This window comes from Neolamprologus multifasciatus, chromosome 18 (assembly GCF_963576455.1).
Source record: "Neolamprologus multifasciatus chromosome 18, fNeoMul1.2, whole genome shotgun sequence".
NCBI classification, from domain to species: Eukaryota; Metazoa; Chordata; class Actinopteri; order Cichliformes; family Cichlidae; genus Neolamprologus; species Neolamprologus multifasciatus.
The window spans coordinates 16,408,726-16,430,735 of NC_140456.1; the positions used below are offsets into that span (position 1 = coordinate 16,408,726).

At 40.7% G+C, this 22,010-nt stretch overlaps 3 protein-coding genes across 9 annotated transcripts; 2 read left to right on the forward strand and 1 right to left on the reverse strand.

The window, feature by feature from the left end:
- Nucleotides 1-1,852: 1,852 nt before the first annotated feature.
- Nucleotides 1,853-5,518, forward strand: arf1 (ADP-ribosylation factor 1). Of its 4 annotated transcripts, none has more exons than XM_085140219.1 (5): nucleotides 1,853-1,966; nucleotides 3,389-3,582; nucleotides 3,671-3,781; nucleotides 3,898-4,022; nucleotides 4,116-5,518. In XM_085140219.1, exons 2-5 carry the CDS (start codon nucleotides 3,438-3,440, stop codon nucleotides 4,272-4,274), a joined length of 540 nt encoding a protein of 179 aa, XP_084996345.1. In that variant the 5' UTR covers nucleotides 1,853-1,966; nucleotides 3,389-3,437; the 3' UTR covers nucleotides 4,275-5,518. The 4 variants fall into 4 exon arrangements, with proteins under 4 accessions (XP_084996345.1, XP_084996348.1, XP_084996346.1 ...); XM_085140222.1 differs by having other exon boundaries at nucleotides 1,867-1,966; nucleotides 3,433-3,582; XM_085140220.1 differs by having other exon boundaries at nucleotides 1,953-2,029.
- c18h1orf35 (chromosome 18 C1orf35 homolog) lies at nucleotides 4,420-11,713 on the reverse strand. The gene is made up of 8 exons (XM_085140214.1): nucleotides 11,583-11,713; nucleotides 10,078-10,228; nucleotides 9,946-9,991; nucleotides 9,765-9,847; nucleotides 8,872-8,944; nucleotides 8,687-8,766; nucleotides 8,330-8,452; nucleotides 4,420-7,462 (listed from the first exon to the last, which is right to left on the reverse strand). The coding sequence occupies exons 1-8, from the start codon at nucleotides 11,677-11,679 to the stop codon at nucleotides 7,207-7,209; spliced, it is 909 nt and encodes a 302-aa protein (XP_084996340.1). The 5' UTR covers nucleotides 11,680-11,713; the 3' UTR covers nucleotides 4,420-7,206.
- guk1a (guanylate kinase 1a) lies at nucleotides 11,289-20,889 on the forward strand. 4 transcript variants are annotated; one of them, XM_085140216.1, is made up of 7 exons: nucleotides 11,289-11,457; nucleotides 15,436-15,549; nucleotides 15,717-15,758; nucleotides 15,904-16,139; nucleotides 16,308-16,392; nucleotides 16,480-16,565; nucleotides 20,582-20,889. In XM_085140216.1, the coding sequence occupies exons 1-7, from the start codon at nucleotides 11,436-11,438 to the stop codon at nucleotides 20,633-20,635; spliced, it is 639 nt and encodes a 212-aa protein (XP_084996342.1). In that variant the 5' UTR covers nucleotides 11,289-11,435; the 3' UTR covers nucleotides 20,636-20,889. The 4 variants fall into 4 exon arrangements, with proteins under 4 accessions (XP_084996342.1, XP_084996343.1, XP_084996341.1 ...); XM_085140217.1 differs by lacking the exon at nucleotides 11,289-11,457 and adding an exon at nucleotides 11,677-11,815; XM_085140215.1 differs by lacking the exon at nucleotides 11,289-11,457 and adding an exon at nucleotides 12,228-12,378.
- Nucleotides 20,890-22,010: the final 1,121 nt, after the last annotated feature.

A 22,010-nucleotide genomic window follows, 5' to 3' on the forward strand; every position in this document is an offset into this window, starting at 1 on the left:
TCCATGGCTGAGCCTCCAGCAATCCACCCCCAGCATGAGTCAACTTTGGTGTGTGTGATTGATATATCAGTATACCCCCCCTTAAGGATAAACTAGTCACCATAATTAACTGCTGAATAAAGTGAAGCTCGTGACTGCCACCATATTTTCAACAGAAAATTGTTTCCTGAGGTCATATCTAAACTGGGACGGTGGGTTGGCTTCAGATAGTCTTCATCCGACTTCTTTTTGCAGTCAGAAGAGCTGCCCACTGCTGGCCATCAGAGGTAACACAGGTCTAAGGCACTTTTGCATTGGCTTTGTTTTTCAGATGTGGAACCGAAGTCTATTAAAAATAAATACAGCCAGTGATTCTTAGATTTTCAAAATATTTTTTTCTTTACTGATAATTAATTTACCACTGGAATGCACTACGAGTCAAAATTACTTGTTTTAATCCGTGCTTACAGTATAGACTGTATATAGAAGCTAGATGTAGGCACTGTGATGTAAGTTTCCAGTTGAGCATCTTGTCCAGTGCTGACATGGCTTTTAAAAACTTTCCCAATATTCACAAGTGAAAAGGTGGATCGGATTTTCTTGTTTAATCTTAACTTAAAAGATGGAAACTTCAAAATGAATTATATATAACTTGCTCATAGAAGTAGGAAAGTCCAGTGGTCAGGTCTCTGCAGGAAAAATTAGTAGCTGTATTAATGGTCGCCATCGCAACAGATTCTGCCAAAGAGAAGCTGGAATGAGCTCATAAGACAGGGATCTGACTTTTTTCCTTTCATATCTTATCAGTCAAGAAGAATATTATAAAGCTGAATGATTAACCACAAGTAACTTGTGGACTCAGATACATGAAGTGTTTCAGGTTTTGATTAGTGCGGTTGGAAAGGAGGTGAACCTCGAGCAACTAATAAGCTACTCGTGGGAACTTTAGCAGTTAGTGGGTCTTCATCAGGGATAGGAATTTAAAAAAAAAATGATGCCACTTGGGAACCGCTTCCAAGTTTTTCAAAGCATTGGAACTGTATGTGTCTGAACTTATCAATTCTTTTATCAATCCCTGTAGCTGCTGGCAATGCACATTAATTTCAGATCAGCAATGTCATGCGTGTCTAGTGTTGCCATAAAAAAAAGAGTCATTGCAGGGAAGACGAATGATTACAAAGCATTGCTTCATGAAGACAGATGACAGCAGTGTTAGTTGTAATGTCTGTAACATAATTATTTCAAGCGGGGTGGAAACACCAGCAACATACGCAACATGGGATTCACTTCAAGGAGTGTCATGTATTTGATGTGCACCACAAGTGCTACCGCTACAGTTTCCCAACCGAGCAACTCATCAATGCAGATGTGTAACAAAAATTTTATTTAACTAAGAAACCCTGAAAGAAAATGAATGCCATACTAGTCTGCCTTTATTTACTCGATTTTAGATGTTAACTGAGAGATTGATGTTACATCTAGAAATAGGCAGTAGTCTGTTTAGGATTTAAAATAAAAATAAAAAAATCAGTTTTGATGACACTGAAAATCTGTTTATGTATAAAAGTGGATCAAGGGTCAATTAGGGCTGGGCTGGTGAGCAGATTCAATGATGGCACTGGTATAAAAAAAACTTCATAAATTCCTATTCCTAGTTTTCAGGGAAATGTAAGATTAAATTTCAATAGTAAATTAAAGTCAACAGGTCATAGACACAGCATGCTTATCGTGCATTTGTACTTGCCAGTCCAAGGTAAAGCTATTTTTACTCTAAATAGTGCCATAACTAAAATAAATAAATAGACTAAAAAAACAAACTAAAAGTGGAGGCTGTCATGTGTGCGTGTGTTTCTCCCCGCAAACACAGGGGGAGACACTTCTCCCGGCACGGTGAACGCAGGAGTTTTGCAGGAACCTCTGACGTGTCAGACTGTCGCCATTTTCCTAAGGAAGGAAACGCCTAGAGGGAACAAAACATTTCAACTGAGTAAGTGTGCAAGAGACTTTTTGTTAAAGAAAAAAGAAAAGGTAGCTTTTACAATATCTGAAGGTAAATGTACAAAACCCCATGTGTTATCAAGCAAAATCGACTTTTGTGTGTGCGATTCCGATCACCATAGTCAGAAAAATCTGACTTGCAGCTTGTTAGCGGAATTATCTGAATCGACGAGTCTGTCCTTCCTTTCTGTGTGCGTGGGAGTTTTTTTGGTAATCTCTCGCACATGATTTCATATTCAGTGTAACTGGGAAACACATAAATAGAAATGCAATTGTTGTTTTTATTTCTCAAGTTGGTACTCTTAAAATCTGAGCGGGTCGGACGACTATTAGCGTTGCACCGTAACAAGCTAGCATCACCGTTTGTTTACCTGCTCTGAAAGTTTTTGCTCCGAGCTAAATATTGAAAATGCTCCAGTAAGCCGCGTAAAATATTCGGTTCCAAACATGTTGCAAAAACTGAAAAGACAAATACTGGTACAGTGTGACAGCTAGCGAGTTTCCTCATAATTTCATTTAGTAGCTTTCAGGAGTCACGGAGTGTTTAACGTCCCTTTTATCGAGGTTGGTGCTACCACGAGTTTCTGCCTTTAAGTAGTATTCAGAAGCTCATATATTGCATATAGTATACATCACACTGATTAATGCGAGTGCGATAATAGAAAACTGCTTACAGATAATCGTATTTAGCCCAACAGTAGCATCATACTGATTTCTGAGGATATTTAAAACTGTCCTAAAAGTGTCTAACAGCCTTTACAGTTGCACTCCCATGCTGCCCACGTCACTCAATAACAGCAAAATTTCAAACATTCACCTTTAATATTTTGACACAAGCAAATGTAGCTGTCTGTAAGATGATTTGATCACTCCATAAGATCCATCTCACTGGTTAGATGAGGCTAACAAAATTTTAGTCATGGACATAGACTTTATTTAATCCCACACAGGGGAAATTCACTTGTTACAGCAGTATAAGGGACAGGAAGAAAAAGCAAGTTAGAGATGTATATTAGAAAAATAAAAATTGAAAAAAAATAGTGTACAAAAAATACCAAATTGCTATATGCAGAAAAATGCACCACTGTTTTTTATATGTATATTAAGTACAGTGGGAGTAATAATAATAGTAATACACATGTATTTTTTTAAAACTGTATTTAAGTTGCACACAATATTTTTTATTTAATGTATGGCGATATTGAAGTTTGTTTACTGAAATTTTAGCTTAGCATTTTTACCAGTCTGGATGGTGTGATCAACACATACTCAGACCTTCAGTTTGCTGTCACAGCAATCAGAGGCAGTGTGTCTGTCATTTGGGAGGTTGGAATACGGTTTGGTGTTTTCTTATGTTTACCAGCAGCACGTCTCTGTATTGGAGCTGAACAACTCCTCTCTTTCTTCACAGGTTTTCTTTTTGTTTTTTTGTCCTTTTTGGGTTCCTGTCACCAGCCGCCATGGGGAATATGTTTGCAGGACTGTTTAAAATGTTCGGAAAGAAGGAGATGAGGATACTCATGGTGGGTCTGGATGCTGCTGGAAAAACAACAATTTTGTACAAGCTTAAACTCGGAGAGATTGTGACTACCATCCCCACAATAGGTAATACAAAAACTGTTTTACATGACACAGGAAGGAAGCCTAAAGACTCGGTTTGTTTTTAATGTGAATATTTGTTTCATATCTCCAGGTTTTAATGTGGAAACGGTAGAATACAAGAACATCAGTTTCACAGTATGGGATGTCGGCGGTCAAGACAAAATTCGACCGCTGTGGCGTCATTACTTTCAAAACACTCAGGGTACGTTATTTTCCTCATCGCCTGACATTTGATGGCTCATGTTAGTCTATTTGAACTTGTCTTCTGGTTTGTATTTAGAAGATTTACACCCATTTATTTGATTGCACTTGCTCCAGGTCTTATCTTTGTCGTGGACAGCAATGATAGAGAGCGATGTGGAGAGGCTCGTGAAGAGCTCCTGAGAATGTTGGCAGAGGATGAGCTGCGTGACGCCGTGCTTCTAGTGTTTGCCAACAAACAAGTAAGTCATCAAGTCTTTTGTATAAGCAGGTGTACATCATAAACACTTTTCACCTTTCCTTTGTCTAATGATTTCTCACCTTCTTTTTTATAGGACCTCCCAAATGCTATGAATGCAGCAGAACTCACAGACAAGCTCAATCTTCATTCCCTGCGCAACCGACAGTGGTACATCCAGGCGACCTGTGCCACCACCGGAGATGGCCTATATGAAGGGCTGGACTGGTTGTCTAATCAACTCAAGAACCATTAATGATTACGGCATTTTAAAATCCAATCTCCTCCAACCCCAATCTCTGACCTTGCTCTTTACTCTTAAGATCTTGCTAAACTGAGTTACGTTGTACTGGAAGCTGCTCTCGTGTCAGCTGTTATTACCACAAACATGCAGGCCAGTGGTGGGGGTGGGCTATTCTTGTAAAGCAGCTTTATTTTTATTTTTTTTTTCATATTTTATGTAAGTGTAAATAAATTTGGTAATGGGGCAGCTTGTTGCACGCTTTAAAATCCTACTGTGGTGATTTGTCTTTCTGGCTGTTGGGCAGCCATGGGTGCATTGAATAGAAAAACAAAGGCAGGGACTTTACCAGCAGATGTTGGCCTACAAACTCAATGCAGTTGAGGTTACACGTACTGTAAGGACTGATTTTAATTTTTTATTAGAAACAATAAAGAATCATACACTGATTATGCACTACTTGCAACTACTACTGGTAACTTTTATCAGTAACTAGAAGTACCAGCGCCTCAAAATAAGTTTAAACACTGGCATTGACTATATGTACTGACATTGCCCCCCCCCCCCCCCCCCCCACCTCCGTCACGCACAATCTGTGAACACCTACCAGCCTTTGTTGTTTAAAACTAAGAAATCTTGCATTGACCTCACATCTACCTGCTTTGGGGTAACAGGGAGGAGCCAGCCTCTTGAGCCTGCATTGAATTCTTGTATTTTAGAGTCTCAGGTTGAATATGTGCTGCCTTTGCAATGTACTTGTTAGCAAAACTGCATGATGTAGTCTGTTTGTCTTTAAGGGCATGCATTATTATCTACTGGGTGTTTACATCATACAGCTGCAAAGGAACTCTTATCCCACTAATTACTATAGCCATACGCTGTTAATTTGTTGTAAGGAGCGGCTTAGCATCCTCACTAAGGGCTCTATTAACGTTTGCCTTTTATTGAACTTAAACCTGGGAATTTGCATTGTGCAGCTATGACGTTAGTGCCAATGTTTTCCTTTGCAGCACGTTGGGTTTTCTTTCGTAAACTGGCCGTCCATAAATGCCTTTTTTTTAAACATGAGACACATCACTTCCCCCCAAAACTTATTTGTAAAGGGTGTGGCTGTTTTAACTGATTGCATCGTTTGATTTTTAGCTGCCTAAAATGTAATGTTATTCTCTTAAGGTTGTCTGTGTTCTTATGTAAAGCTTGATACTGCAATTGATTTTCATTTTGTTTCACACCATGTAATAAAATCTAATTTTATGCTGCTTTTTGTAGGCTGTCCCTTGACATCAACTATTACAGAATTAAATGAAGTTTTAGACTATTTAGACAAAAGGATTAGGCATCACCTTGGCATCACCTTCTGCTCTGCTAATCAATCTAAAGCAGAATATGAGAACACGTATGTGCAGCAATTAATTGGCAATTGATTTTAGTTGCAGCATTAATAGAATTACTATTACAAAGGCCCCAAACTTGTGTCTGTGACTTCTTAAGGCTATCACCCCTTGACCTAGGAAGAAATATGTTGCCCCAAGGTGATGAAACCACCCAGTGCTTAGGTTAAAGCAGTTATGTGAAGAGCACACCCTGTTTCACATTGTGTAAGGGTGGCAATCTAGGACCACATTCTTGCAGGTTGATTAGGCTGCTACGGTTAATGCAGCCAAGCCTGTAAAACATGGCAGGAGAGTATGGTAGTGGTGGAAGAGGAGGTAGTTTGAGTCTTGGGTCCCTCATAGGGTGGCTTTGTCTAGCCTTCTCTCCTGCTGCTTCATCAGCTTGGTTTGTGTGTGGCGGTCTAACGGTACTCAGCCATATATAAAAAAAAAAAAGCCAGCCTAGTTTTTTGCACTCTTTTTGAATGCCTTGCTCTTTTTTTAGTGTACCCCCCCAGGTGCCAGTCCACAGAATACCCTCTTTCAGACCAATTCAAGGCAAATGCAAACACTACTCTATTATGACCAGTAAAGAGCATTCCAATGGTATCGCACCAGTCGGAGCTGAACCTAGAATGACGAGGGATTACTTAGAAAGGAAAATGGCCAGTGGCTGAGTGATGAGACGGAGATGTATAGATAGGGGGAAAAAAGGTGTCAAGAAGCATCTTAAAGGAGCAAATGTTTAGGTTTTCCAATATGAAAATGTAACCAATAGAAGTTTGTGTTGAGGGATTTTTGCCGGCAAGTGCTTAGGCAGTCAGGTGAACGGCTGGAATAGAACTTTCACTCAAAAGAATGGGGTTCAAGTCTATGCATTTTATTTGTTTTGATATGGGTTTTTTTCTCCCTGTCACTGTTTGGTTAGGCACCAAAACTACATGCTTAGATTCAAGAAAAGAAATACTTATTAACATACACTCTTTTACAAGTTTGATTATAATCGTAGAAGGCTTCTTTGGCAGCAAGCCCTTGAAGCAACATTCCTGTGCAAAAAGTGCCAGTTGCACCATGTCTTTATGGTAACCTTAAAAAAAAAAGACGTTCATGTAAATAACTGAATGAGTCATGTCATGACAGGGTCATATAAGAATTTCCATGAGGGATTATTGTGTGCTTGCAGTAACAATGAGAAGGGTTGAACTAATGTTAAATAAAAGCTTTGAGGACAAGGAAGAAAATCATCCCACTTGCTTTGGAAAAAAAGTTTCTATATTTATCCAAGATAAAAAACCCAAAATACAAAGCTTAAAGCAATACAGAGTACTTGATATTTGATGATTAAATAACTCAACGTGATCAAAAACTGTCAAACCAAAACACCAGTGTCACATGAGCAACCTTCTGAATGAAGAAGTTAAAACCTGAGGCTAAAGTCTGTTACACTGATTAGAGTCCATCCACAGTCTGTTTGGCTGTTCAAGTAAATAAGGTCTTGAGGGTCTGTCAAACTGCTGTAGAGCACTCTGTCCACATTATGCATGTTTGAATCGGAGGTGGGGGTGGGCACGACATTAGTCGTCCGAGTCTGTGTCATGGCGCCGCCTGTGGCTTTGTGTGGCACCAGCAGGGGCCTTCTTGTGGCTGGCAGGGTTGCGAGGGACAGGAGACCCTCCATCAGAGGAGTCTGTGTCGTGCCGCTGCCTTCGATGATGGGGGTTGGAGCGCTGTCGCTCGGCCTTTGCTCCCCCCCTTGAGTGGCTGTCATGGGGTCTGGCTCCGCTCTGACTAACGTATGATGGATTATGATGATGGTGGTCCTTTCTGTGCCTAAAAAGTACAAGGAAACAAATAGTGTTGGGATTAATGCTGTGAGGGTATGGAAGAATAAACGGCACCTGCAAGTGGAAATAACTGGCTGTTTTTTTGTTTGATAAAATTGTGTTCAAGTTTATTGTTATTTTTTTCCTATCGCACAAGTTACTGAAGCACATAAATAACAATGTTTAATCTGCCTCTTCAATTGAAATATAAAGAAAGTCTTGTGACGCATGCGCCCCATATATAAGACAACAAGTGAAGTTGTTGTATGTAAGACAGTGCCTCACTGCCCTCTAGTGCTGACACAACAATTTGGCTCCCAACAAAAAGACTGCAATGTAACTTAAAAATATAAACAGGGCTGCACATAAGTGGTTCGCTATCAAAATAAAAGGCGCGCACCAGATAAGAAGCTGTAACGCACGTTTGCGTACATAAGATGTTCTGGAGGAGGACAGACATTTGTTTAGAACTCTTAAAGATGTCGAAGAAGCAAGCTCCGTAAGCAAATACTTTGGTGTTCCTCCACCGCAAAAGAAGCACATATTCCAGGAAAATCCAAGAATACGCGCTTCTTTTGCTTTCTTAATGTAAACCTCGTTCACCCATTTACACACCTACTTGAGGAAGTGCTTTTTTTTTCATGCCTAAGCACTTTTAACCTAATACGCACACGCTCACATTCCGATGGACGCATTGAGGGCAGACTGGCGTTCTTTGCCCAAAGATACTTCCAATTAGAAGTGGGAGCAGCCAGGGATTGACCTACCTCCACAGCCCCCACCTTTAAAAACACGATTCTAAAAACATATTTTGAGTTTGGTCCAGACTCATGCTGAATAATGTTTGAACGTTAAATGCAGAAAGAAAACCAACCTCTTCCTGTTGTCCTCAGAATCGGAGGAGGATGAGTCTCTCCTTTTTCGTTTTTTCTTTTTTTCCTTTTTCTTTTTCTCCTTTTTGTTCTTTTTTTCTTTGTTTTTCTTATTACTGTCATGCCTTTAGAGAGGGAAAAGAAAGTAGTGAAGATTACATTTCAACAAATTACATTATTTTTTAATTTCAAATGTATTATCATCAGTATTATTAGTATTTATGCATTCTCATTCATTTGTTCACTGGCTATCATTAAAAGAAAACTTAAGAAACTGGACACAGGGTCAGATTTTGTCCAGTAAATCTAAAAGTTTGTGTGTCTGAAACATTTTACAAGTAGTAATTATCTAGTCTCACCTCTGTTCCTCCACCTGTTTTACTGCACTCTCATTTGCTTTTGTTGCTGAAGCTTCTGTATGACCTTCAGTCCTGACGTGCTGGACAAAAAGCATTTCTTAATTTTTGCACAGAGTGTAAAATGCCTCAAAGCAGAGTAATGTCTAAGCACCACTACCCCAAAAAAGGTAATAACACAATCTTACTGTAAAAACCGGCAAGCCCATTTTAGCAACCTCCTTTTCTTTTTGGGACAGGACCATTCTCCGAGACCCTGCACTGCAGAAGGAAACAATGAAAACACAATAAGACACTTTAGAATCAAAACATTGAGAAAAGAAGCTCTTTTGACACCACGTTTTCCATGATGACAGTTTACATTTTTGCTGAATTATCAAATACACTCAAATACACTGGCCACTTTGCTAGGTATGCCCGTTCAACAAATATCTAATCAACCTGTCACAAGGCAGCAACTCAGTGCATTTAGATGTGTAGACATGTTTAAGAAAACGTGTTGAAATTTAAACTGAGCATCAGAATGGTGAAGAAAAGTGACACTGGGCAAGGCATTGGTGTTGGTCCCAGACGGGCTGGTCTGAGTTTTTCAGAAACTCCTGATATACTGGGATTTTCCAACACAACAATCTCTAGCGTTTACAGAGAATAGTTTGTTTTGGGTTTTTTTTTTTTAACTTAAAACATAAGATATCCAGTTAGGTACTAGCATGCCAATATAGACCAAAATCTCTGAAGAATGTTTCCAGCATCTTGTTGAATCTATAACATGAAGAATTAAAGTATTTCTGAAGGCAAAATGGCGTTGAACTCTAATAACCCCCAACAAACTAGCAAGTGGGTACCTAATAAAGTGACCAGTGAGTGTATGGTTAATTTAAAACAAGAGTCCCTGATAAAGATTAAACTACCTTCACCTTCAGGTTCTACCTTCACCTTAGTGATGCATACTGTCCTTTTAACAAATGTTCATTTATTTTTATGTTGTTGCTTTTCTATATTTATTTATTTTACTCCAAAAATAAAGCACCTTTACACATCACTGTTTCATGTGGAAAAAGCAAACATAAAAAGAAGTCACCTGGAGCTTCCTAAACCAGAAACACGGTCAACATTTCTCTCATCGCCATCAGCCTCGTCCCTCCTGCAAACCTCTACAAGGTCCTGCCATAGAAAGTCAAATAAAAATTCACATCACTAAGCTTTTGAACAACAGCAGATTTTTTTTTTTTTAAAAATCATTCATAATTTAAGTCACACACCTCTTTGGTTAAACCAGTTGGTTGTCTCTTTATATTCTTGTGCCCTCTAAATTGATAATGGAAAATGAGAAATTAATAAACTGGTCAGTTTAAACTTCCCGTTTTATCTCTTTTATGGGAAGTTGTACATACAGTGCAGCCATCAACGCTTCTTCCTCTGCTGCCTTGACAGCAGCAAGTTCCTCCTCCCTGGACAAAGGTGCACCACCCTTTTTGTCCTTTGCATACCATGTCAGATCTTTGCCTTTTTGCCATCGCCCCACTGGTGCCATCAACGAGTTACCTGGAAACAGAGGGAGTGATGACACGTGATAAAGATGACGATTCCAGAATATGATGTATGATAATTTCCTTTTCATTCTTAAGTAGGGCTGTGCGATATGACCAAAATCTCATATCCCGATATAAAATATCTATCGTGCGATAACGATATAAATCACAAAAATTTAACATTTTCTGTAAATTCTGTGAATCTCAGGTAGCTGAAGTGTTTCCAGCTGGGCGTCGTGTATCTGGTGTCGAGTGTTTTACCGATGCATGAAACTACACATTTTTAGACATAGGTTGTACACGGCGTGCTGCAGGGAAAAGCCTGTTCTAACGTTTGAGTCTAGGGTTTATTTTTTAGCACCTGACGGCTCTTTTTTGCTTCTCATCGGTAAATACTCTGAATACTCTTTCATGAGATTCAGTTTATTTTTGAAAAGTCTCAACAGGATCTTGAGCTTTATTGTGAAAGGTTTATGTTTTGGGCCGTAGTCTGTAACACAGACTCCATTCACTGAATGAAGTCTGTGTTACAGAAATCCAGATGGTGTCAACATTTTTTTCCCCCAAATAGTCAAGAATTGTGCATTTTTGATTTGAAATTATTTACAGTAGTATAGCAGGGTAAAGTCAATTAAAGAAAATGTCTTGTGTACACAAGATAATTGTGTGTGTACAAAAAATGTACACAAACACAAACTTTATTGGGTTTTAGGGGGCCCACACTAAAATGACTTATTCATTAGTTGTGGCAAAGATGATGCTGGTATTGTTAGTATTGTCCCTTTCTTTAAGTTTCCTTTTTGTGTACAACTTAAAAGAAAAAAAATACTTTTTTAAATCTTTCTATTAGCATCCTCCCCTCCACAGCCACGTGTTTAAACAATACATTTTAATATCTGCTGCTAACATCATGTATAATGAGGACCTTACTGTACAATAATATTAATATGATGCTTTTCCATGAGTGCTTTTTAAAATGCACGTTCCTGAACAATTTAAGTAGGGTTACTTTTGGGAGTCCTATTTTTCATCGGTGGTGGCCGCTATGTAGGCTAGCTGCTGTTGGTTTGCTGGGCATGCTGGCAACTGTGTAGGCTCACATAACGGAGAGACTACGTGTCTGTGCTCAGGGGTGGGAGCAATGAAAGCTAGGACTTGTTTTGTGTAGACTGAAAGACAAGGCGAAAACCGAGCCATTAGACCCATCCAGACTTCGTGTAATGAGGGAAACGACAACAAAAGGTATGGGAGAGTTGCATGTGAGGCCGTGGTGTGCGTAGTTTAAGAGCTCCGTCAAAGCGATATGAACAGCACCGCATCTGGTTGCTGCTGATAGCAGACAGATGGCTACTATCTCCTGCACTTACCGAGATAGTTTTCTCTGTGTTTGTCGACCTTCACTTCATTCCAGTTGAACTGGTCCTGACCTCCCCGTACACCTCCAGATCTCGAGGAACCGAACATCTTAGTCGGGTGTCTCCAAAAGTTAAGGCAAAAATAATGTCCTGTTAACGCGAAGAGCTAACTTTTAGCCACGTTAGCACATGACCCGCGCGACCGGCTAGGCCTTCAGCTAACACTCATCCGGGGAGTTTTTGTGGTAAGTTTAAATTCCCTATGGTTACTAGGACCTGTTGGTGAGAGGCTTGCTTCTTAGTGGTAATGCTTCCTTTGCCTAGAGGCACTGCTTCCAGTTTCCCCAAGTCTCCGCAGAGCGAAGGGGAAATAGTTTGTTTAAACGCTAGTTAGCTTAAAATCGTTACTATGCGTCTTTAGGTTATAGTAATTACTGCCAGCCCGCGCACATGTCGGTACTGCCGCTTTTGAAGAAGCTGCTTGATTCCAGTTGAAAGCATACATACATTCACAATAATAACAGCTTTAAAATATCAGCGTCTTCGTCATTATTTGTTTGGCTAATGTTGCTAAAAGCCCTGCTTTTTCAGCATTCTCTCGCGCGCATTCTTGACGCTCGTGAACGTCACTTGTTGGTGTTTTGGCCTGTGGTGATGACGTAGGCAGCACGGGTATCTTTAATGGCTCTCGCGGTGAAGACTCGGAGCACAGCAAGGGAGGGAGAAGACACGCAGGAGACGGTGCTTTAAGTTGTGGATTAACGCTATTCCTGTCCCATAATGAGACATTTTTCCAGGCTATTTTCAGGTAGGAATGAGGACGTTTGGTGGGGTTTTCTGCTCTCTCCAAATTGCGTGTTGTATCACGATATCTGAGCGTGCCATTCATTCCTGGAGTCCCATAAGAGAAGAAGATGGTTCATGTGTTTACCAGAGTGTTTTAAATTAACATGGCTAGCGCAATGTTACCTGTGGTTTAATTGTTAGCAAGTCTGGTTTGGAAAGTGTGATTCAGGCATGGAATAATGGAAGAAGTGCATTTAAGCCTATTTTAAATCCCCATTTCACTTCCAACAACTTTAACTTCTTGTTACAATAATGTCAGTTGTCTTTATATGATTATAACATACAGACTTTGCAGTTCCTGTGTGCTACATATTAACATCAGATTCATATGAGAAACAGATGACGAGGCCTCACTATGTGAAAAAGATACAAACTGTTTGTCCTCCTGATTAGAACAAAGCCACTGTTATCTTGATGTTACATACTGTTAGGGCGACCAGATGTCCCCTCTTTTGTTCTCCTGCCTTTCACACATCTTGAGACGGTGTCCCACATTTTGGCTGGGTCTGCAGGACACACACTTTTCTAAACTCATGGTCTTAATATGAAGGGCAGGCTTCTTATTACAGTCAAATTAAGTAAACCATCTAATGTTGGGCCCATCAGCGAAAATTACAAATGACCCCCCCCCCCCCCCCCAAAAAAAAAAAGCTATAATGGAAAATACTATAGAGAAAACGAAGCAGCAGCTAAATTGTCTGTGCCATAATCGCCTAAAAGCTGCTGAGAAAAATGCATACCAATTTGTGGATCCCTACAGAAACTGACAGACTGTTACCAGACAGAATAGAAGCTGAACTTAGAGAAGATACAGAAGTGTATATAAAAGCTTTCACGTGGTGCAAAAGCGAACTTTAGCTGCCTTTTATCCTTATTGTGTTTACTTAGTAAGAGATTTGGAAAAGCTGCACTAATCTGTTTGACTACCTCCCGTCATTGTTTTTCCCCACGTTTAGTTTGTTGTATCTGTTCACCCAACATCCTGTGCATGGCATTACAGGATTGTTACAAGATGGACCAAAGCTTTGTAACTTATTTTTCCAGCTACATTTTCCCAGTTCAATTAGACAAAGATTAGATTTTTTTTTTCAATTCAGTTTTAATTATATAGCACCAAATAACAACAGCAGTTACCTCAAGGTGGTTTGTATTGACATATTCATTTTTGTTTTGTTTTGGGGGGTTTTAGAAAAATTCCAGAGACCAGGGATATTATTATAATGTCTTTTTAAGCCCATATAAGAACCAAATATGCAAAATATCAAGAAATATTTGATTAAAAGGAGGCTGCATAAACTTTCTTTAAAGAAAAACATCCAGATTTTTATTTCTTGTAACGTTCACACTGAACATGAAGCAGATTGTCTCTGACTTTAAAAATGCAACATTGCATGTGATTTTCAAATCGCGCTTCAGTAAATGATTGCATTACATGCAATTTAGTGCACATGGTTAAAGTCAGGCGCCGTGCAGCTTCCAATAAATGCTATGTGTTGATTATAAACTCACATGGCTCTCATTTCCTCTCATGCTTCTCAGTTTATGTAGGAAAGGTGTTCTGTGGATATGACTTTATGTGGGAGGAAAAATTGCCTTTCGATGTTGTGCTGGTTCTGTTTTACATTTAGGTTGCAGTTAATTATTTTAGTGTCTTGTGTTCTTACTTAAAGGGTGCACGCTATGCTCTTTACAGCTTGATAATTTTATACTCGGACTCCGCTAGAGTAGCTTTGCATGATTTACAGTCTCAGTCCAGCCCTGCTGGATTAAATAATCAAATATTAAACATAAAATCCTATAAATTTGTTTAAAGAATACAGTTTTTATAAAAGGAACTCCTACATCCTTTTATTAGCCATGATTCTGTTTATGGAAAGCATTTGAAAGGTGATGGAGGAAAACGTCTTGGAAATCAGAAACCTCATAATAATGTGAATTTTATTCTCTGCTCTTAAAAGATCACACGAGCATCCCAACATGCAGATCAGTTTACTTTTGCTTTCATTTTAAAAGATTGCTTAGACTTTATTGGGAAACCCATCTGACACCTCACCTTGACGTAGTAGTGTAGTTAAAAGTAGTGTTTTAATGCCTTTTATTATGCTGTGTTATCTTCTTTACTAGGTTCAGTGTTTTTTCGAGACACTTTGAGTGTCTTTTAATGAGAGGTTGTTTGAGCATTAGGACTGAAACCAAAATGCATACATGGCTGCATTATAGCAAGTCACTACCAAGTAATAAGATATTTAAACTGAATCATAAGATGGAACTTAAAAAAAACCTAGTGCAGTAAAATTGGCCCTGCCCACTCCCCGTCTCTCCACCCATCTGCTTTTAAACACAATCTGCAGACACACAATCGTTCCCTTCCTGTTGACTTGATTTTCCTGTCTGCGTCAGCTCTGTGTGTTTTGAGGTAAGGGGGTAAGGAGGAACGTGAGATTCCTTGCTTAATTCTTTACTTTTGGTTGATAGTCAAGCAATTTGTAATAAAAGAAATGTGATGTAACAGGGAAGAAAAAGAGAGACGTAGAGAAACAAAGAACTCTGACTGCCTGCTCACAAGATGTTTGCAGATTTTAGTTTGAAGGCTGATGAAGGTGTAGTTTGAGTAAATAAAAATATCTGTTAATTAAATTTAAGATAATTTCCTTTTCTTTCTGACACTCACAACCAGAGTTGGGTGCTTCAATTAGTAGTTGTTCCTCGACAGCACTATGGTAACTTCACAGCTTGCTTACCAGTTGATTGCTTTAGCTCTCCTGAGGGCTGTTTTGCTCTCACCATGAGGGTTTTTTTTAAAACATTGCTGGCTTAGCATTTTATGGTGTGTCCCTCACCTCGCCGAGGCTTCTCTTTACCTGCCTTTTACTAACAAAAGAAGAAAAAACCCGTGTGACTGCACAGAGTAATGTTGGTCCAGTGATGACTCATATTGTGTGGTTACAGATTTGCTCTGCAGCCTCGCCCATTTGTTTCCTATAACAAACCACACTCTTCTTTTCCGCTGTTATTTCAGTTATGGCTGGACCCAGGCCCGTGGTGTGTAGTGGCCCATCAGGGGTGGGAAAGAGCACTCTGCTGAAGAAGCTTATGAAGGAATATGAAGGTGTCTTTGGCTTCAGCATCTCACGTAAGTGTGTCTGTCTATGTCCCTGTAAAGAATTTCACATTACTTTTTGTTGTTGAGGTTTGTTAGTCATGAGTAAAGCTTTTATTTTTTCCCTAAGCGAGTAACAAAATGTTGCAGCGCCAGATTTTTAAACTCTAGTGTGACAGAAGTGTCTTTTCCGTCCTCAGATACGACAAGAAAACCCCGACCCGGAGAACAGAACGGCATAGGTACGGCATATTACTGCTCTTTCACAACCAATGAACCTGAAAGCAGGCTGATTAAACAGTTGGATTTTTTCTCAATTGTCCTTTTTTTGTGTACTTTCTTTCTTCTTCTTCTTCTTCTTTTTTCCTTTTTCCTCCCGGGTTTCAGATTACCATTATGTTACGCGGCATGTGATGCAGGCAGGCATCGACAATGGCGATTTTATTGAGAGTGCAGAGTTTTCCGGGAACCTGTATGGGACAAGTAAAGCAGCTGTCCAAGAGGTCCAATCCAAGAACCTCATCTGTTTATTAGACATTGATATGCAGGGTGTGAAGAGCATCAAAAAGACAGACCTCAATCCAATGTTCATTTCCATCCAGCCACCATCCATGGAAATCCTGGTAAGCACATAAGATTTGAAGTGTGCACAGCATGTGTCTGTAGTTTCCCATTTTTGCCACCAAACAAGTGGGTGTTATCACCAGTTAAATTTGCATCACAGGGATCAGGTAAAACAGGTTTTGGCTTCTGAATAGCTTCTGTAGGTTGAACCTGTTCTCTTGTTTCAGGAAAAGCGTCTAAGAGGCAGAAAAACAGAGTCAGAGGAGAGCCTCCAAAAGCGTTTACAGACAGCCAAAATCGAGATGGAGTTTAGTAAGTAGCTGTGATTTGCTCTCAACAGATCAAAGTTACAAACTAAATCTGCACGTCATAACCGACCATGAATGGATCTCTTTCTAGGCAAAGAACCTGGTGCATTTGATGTTATAATCATCAATGATAATTTGGACGATGCTTATGCGAAGTTGAAATACGCTCTTAAGGAGGTGAGTTACGATTTCACAACACACACTTTTTATTTTTTTTGCTTTTTTGCAATCTGTCAGTTTAAAGTTTGGCAATTAGAATAGAATAGAATAGAATAGAATAGCCTTTATTGTCATTGTACAAAGTACAACGAAATTGGAGTGCCACTCCCTTGGTGCAAAAAGCAAAATAAATATAAATGTAAAATATAAAAAGTACAATAAAACAACTGTAGTGCTCAGACAATAAATAAGTACAATATATACAGGATAGCAGCATAATATAATGATAGTATGAATAGCAGCATAGTATAGTGACAATGGCAAGTATGGTTAAGCAGGTTTAATTGTTTTGTGCTTATTTACTACGGTGATAGCTCTGGGAAAGAAGCTATCCCTGAATCTGTTTGTCCTGGTTTTATGTGACCTGTACCGTCGGCCTGACGGTAATAGTTCAAACAGTTGATTACTGGGGTGAGAGTAGTCCTTAATGATATTGCCAGCTCTGCTGAGGTATCGGGAGTTCGCAATGGCCTCCAGGCTGGGCAGAGGGCAGCCAGTGATCTTCTGGGCTGTGTTGATGACCCTCTGCAGTCCATTCCTGTCTGCAACTGAGCACCCTGCATACCACGTTGTTATGCCGTACGTTAGGATGCTCTCTATGGTGGCTCTATAGAATGTCACCAGCAGCCTCTCCTCCAGGTTGTTCCTCCTGAGCACTCTCAAAAAATGGAGACGCTGCTGGGCCTTTTTTACCAACGCCGTGGTATTTGCAGTCCAGGAGAGATCAACAGAGATCTGCACGCCCAGAAACCTCATGGAGTGTACCCTCTCCACACAGTTCCCGTGAATGTAGAGTGGGGCCGGGTCTGCTCTGCCCTTCCTGAAGTCCAAAATAAGTTCTTTAGTTTTCGTGGTGTTCAGTTGGAGGTTATTAACTGAACACCACTCAGTCAGTCTGTTAACCTCATCTCTGTAGTCCGACTCATCCCCCCTTGAGATGAGTCCAACCACTGTGGTGTCATCCGCGAACTTTATGATGGTGTTTGAGAGATGGGTAGGGGAGCAGTCGGATGTGTAGAGCGTAAACAAGAGGGGACTCAGAACACATCCTTGTGGAGACCCGGTACTGAGTGTGATGGTGCTGGACAGGTGGGGGCCGAGTCTGACAGACTGTGGTCTATTTGTCAGGAAGTCCTTGATCCAGAGACAGATGGAGGTGGAGAGTCCCAGGTTAGACAGTTTCTCGACCAGGATCTCCGGGATGATGTGATTGAATGCTGAGCTGAAGTCCAGGAAGAGCATTCTCACATAGTTTCCTCGGTGCTCCAGGTGACTCAGCGCAGTGTGGAGCGCTATGGTGATGGCGTCCTCGGTGGATCGATTTGTCCTATAGGCAAATTGGTGGGGGTCCAGAGTGGAAGGCAGACCGGCCCTGATGTGCTGACAGACCAGTCTCTCAAAGCACTTCATCACTACAGGCGTAAGTGCAACAGGCCTGTAGTCATTTGGGCTGTCCACAGCCGTCTTCTTAGCGATGGGGATGATGATTGAGGTTTTGAGGCAGGGTGGGACGGTGTTTAATGACAAGGAAAGGTTGAAGATTTTAGTGAAGACTCCGGTCAGTTCGTCAGCACATGCTCTGAGAACCTTTCCATGTATTCCATCAGGACCTGCCGCCTTCCTGGGATTCACTGACCTTAGAACACGCCTCACTTGATGCTCTCCAAATGTTAGTGTGGCGGTGCTAGAGGCGGGTCGAAGTGGTGTAACAGCTGAGGGCCTGGACGTCTCAAAGCGGGCGAAGAAACGGTTTAGATCCTCAGCCAGCGAGGCATCAGTCCTAGATATCGCCTGGTTGTTTCTTCTGTAGTTGGTAATGTGATTGATCCCCTGCCACATTTTTCTGGGGTCGTTGTCGACAGCAAAGTGATCTTCAATCCTCCTCCTATAGGCAGCCTTGGCTTTCTTGATGCCTCTACTCAGGTCTGCCCTGGCCGCCCTATACGCAGCCCTGTCCCCTGACTTGAAGGCGGTGTTACGGTTTTTTAGGAGGGATTGCACTTCGCTATTCATCCAGGGTTTTTGATTTGGAAACACCCTGACCCGTTTGTTAACGGTGACATTGTCAACACAGTTCCTGATGTACGAGAGTACAGTGTCCGTGTACTCCTGGAGGTTGAGGCTGGAGAATAAATCCCATACAGTTGTTGAGAAGCAGTCCTGCAGTTGAGAGAGTGCTCCTTCAGGCCAGGTTTTTATTATCTTTGAATGGGGCTTTGTTTTTCTCAGCAGGGGGGTGTAGGTGGGGGTGAGAGACATGCAGAGGTGGTCAGATCCAGCCAGATGGGGGAGGGGTGTCGCTCTGAAGGCATGCCTGATGTTTGAATAGACATGGTCCAAAGTGTTTTCTCCTCTCGTAGCAAAGTCCACAAACTGGACAAATTTGGGAAGCACAGTCTTTAGGCACGCTTTGTTGAAGTCGCCGGCGACAATAAAAACCCCATTGGGGTGGGCAAGCTGTTGTTTATTTATGGTGTTGAGCAAGAGGCTGAGAGCCATGCCCACGTTAGCATCCGGTGGTATATAAACAGCTATCACAATAACTACTGTAAACTCCCTCGGGATATAAAAAGGTCTGCACGAGACTGCCAGAACCTCCAAATCAGGAGAACAGTGTGTGTGAATGATCCTGCTGTTACAACACCATTCGTTATGCACGTAAACACATAGCCCCCCTCCTCTGCTTTTACCTGAGTTGCTGTTTCTGTCATGCCGGTGTAGCGTGCGGCCTGCTAACTCAACTGCAGCGTCGGGAATCAGCGGGTGAAGCCACGACTCCGTGATAAGAATAATGCTGCAGTTACGTGCAAAGCTCGTGGTGGCTATCTGTAGCTCCAGTTCGTCCAATTTGTGGGTGATGGATCTGGCGTTCGATAGGAAGAGGCTCGGAAGAGCTGGCCGGTATGGTTGTTTACGTAGCCTAGCATCTGGGCCCGACCGGCATCTTCTCTTTTGCTTTCTCTCCCTTCGTCGCCTCCTACGCTTGCTGGGCGGGCAGACCATCCACGGTGACCCTGGCGATCTCGTTATCTCCCCCGGGATGTTGTGTGTTCGTTGATAGTCGCCAGAGACAGACAAACTATATTTGAAACCTAGGTCCATTAGGTTCTGGCGACTGTAAGAGATGGCGGCGTTGCAAACATTCAAAAATATACACAGTAAAAGTAAAAACAAGCACCAAACTGGAGAGCTAAGAGCCGCTGCACCCGAGCGCGCCGCCATCTTGCTAACTACTTAGTTTTAACATTAACTTTAAATGTTATGCCAGGAACACTTTTAATTATTCAATGTATTTTATTCTAAACTAAACATCCAAATAGGGATATTTACTCTGTCTTCAAAACGACAAAACTGTGATTTATAAACAGCAATAAGACGGAGATGGTCTGCAGTTGAATAGGGGCATATCAGCGAGTGCATGCAATTTTTGTAACAAACAGGTGAAAAGTGCAAATCTGTTGCCATCTGCATACAAAGAAATTCACATTAAACAGAAATTTGATATTAACTGTTCACATTCAGTCCACCAGGACCTCATGGAACCTCTGAAACAAAAATTTCGTCTGAACTTTATGAATCTGATAGCAATCTAATCAAATTGAGAATGACTGCAGTCATTACAGGTTTCAATCATTTCAGAGAGGTTGTAAATTTATAGTAAGCCCTCTGTACTAGATGGACTTGTGTAAAATGCATTTAACCTTAGATGTTTGTCAGAAAGATGTTACTAAATGTTGATGAAGAACCTTTACTGAATCCCGTTAGCTCAAAAGGTTTCCGTCCGTTATAACTGGTAGGTTATGGATAAGAAAAATATTGGGACCACATCCTGTAAAAATCTACTTGCAGCCAGAGTGATTACTGTTCAGCAAACGTTGCATAGGCTTGCTTTCATGTTCTTAGTCTGTTCTTAGTTTCTTGCCACAGATCGATGTGTTCCCTGACTAATTATAAAAACTTTTTTTTTCCTGCAGGAAATTGATAAGGTCAAGAAAGTGTCCTCATTGGAGAAAGCAGCATCCACATAGGAGAAAGCAGCATCCACATAGGAGAAAGCAGCATCCACATAGGAGAAAGCAGCATCCACATAGGAGAAAGCAGCATCATGGTCGTCGTTCAGCCACTCCACCAACACACAATTCCACTCTTGTACATTCCCTCAGATAGTGGTCTTTGAAACTAGGACAATTTCCTTCAGCAGATATACAAACAGCTTTTGTTTAGAAGTAGTTACTAATAAATAACTTAGTGTAAAGTGGGACATTTTTATTTAATTTTTTTTACAGACAAAGTGCTTTTCACATTTTTATTTTTACACTGAAGAGGAGACGCCCTGAGAACTCTTACTTGAAGTACAACTGGCATGATAAGCGGGAACAATTTGATGCAGACAGAAAATACTGTGTGCAACTGTATTCTTTTGCAGAAGTACGATTCATTGCATCATCTGGACAGACTGGGTTTTCAAGGATTAGTTTCTTTTGAGGGGGGTGGGGTTTCTTTCAGTCTTTTGCAACCAGCTACACTGTGTTGATGTTTAATGTCTTAGATGCAGTGAAATACACAAGTGATGGTCAGAGAATTAAAACCAGCACTCGGGCCCCCCTTTAAAATTTGTTAAGTAGGTTTGGGCAGTATCTTAGTATCGTGTGGTACCAGGCTATTTTTTTTAGACAGAGTACTTTCTGTACTGTTAAAAATACAGACACTCCTTTGTGTTATACTTATGTGATGTATTTAGGTCATATTGTAGCGCACAACACTCGTCACTCACTGAGTGAGCTATGAAACATGGCAGTTGCAAATGTTGGGGTGGATTTCGAGTTTAGTCTCATCTCCCTAAAGATAAACAGTTTGCTTTGAAAGATTTACGTCTAAAGATTGTCATAGTTCAAAGTGAGCACCACCTGCCTGTACTGAGTAGTGTTGCTACGCTCTGGCTGTGTAGTTAAGCCATTTATTCTGACACAACTGTTCATTGTCAAGATCAAAATAATCAGGAAAGCTGATTTTTATTTTATTTTTAATTTGGCAGATAGCTGCTTAACCTAACTGTGAACCAGTGTTGTGTTCTGATAATGTTCATGAGTTTCATAAACTAATATTTCTGGTGCCAGCTAGCGAGGGTGAGAGAGATTAAGCATTCAGCCAGCTAATCTCTCACCCTCCTACCTGAAGTGTCATCTGTCATCATCAGCTTCTAGTTTATTTACACAAATGTAATCGTATACTTGGTGAAATGTGAGGAAGGTATGAAAGACTCTATATTGCCCAAGCCTATCAGGAACATGTGGTGACTCTTTACTTTTAGGGGATACATACAAGTCAGCTATACCTTTGAAACAGTAACATTATTCCAGAGTTGGTAAACGCTCTTTATGTTTTTATTATGTTATATAACTT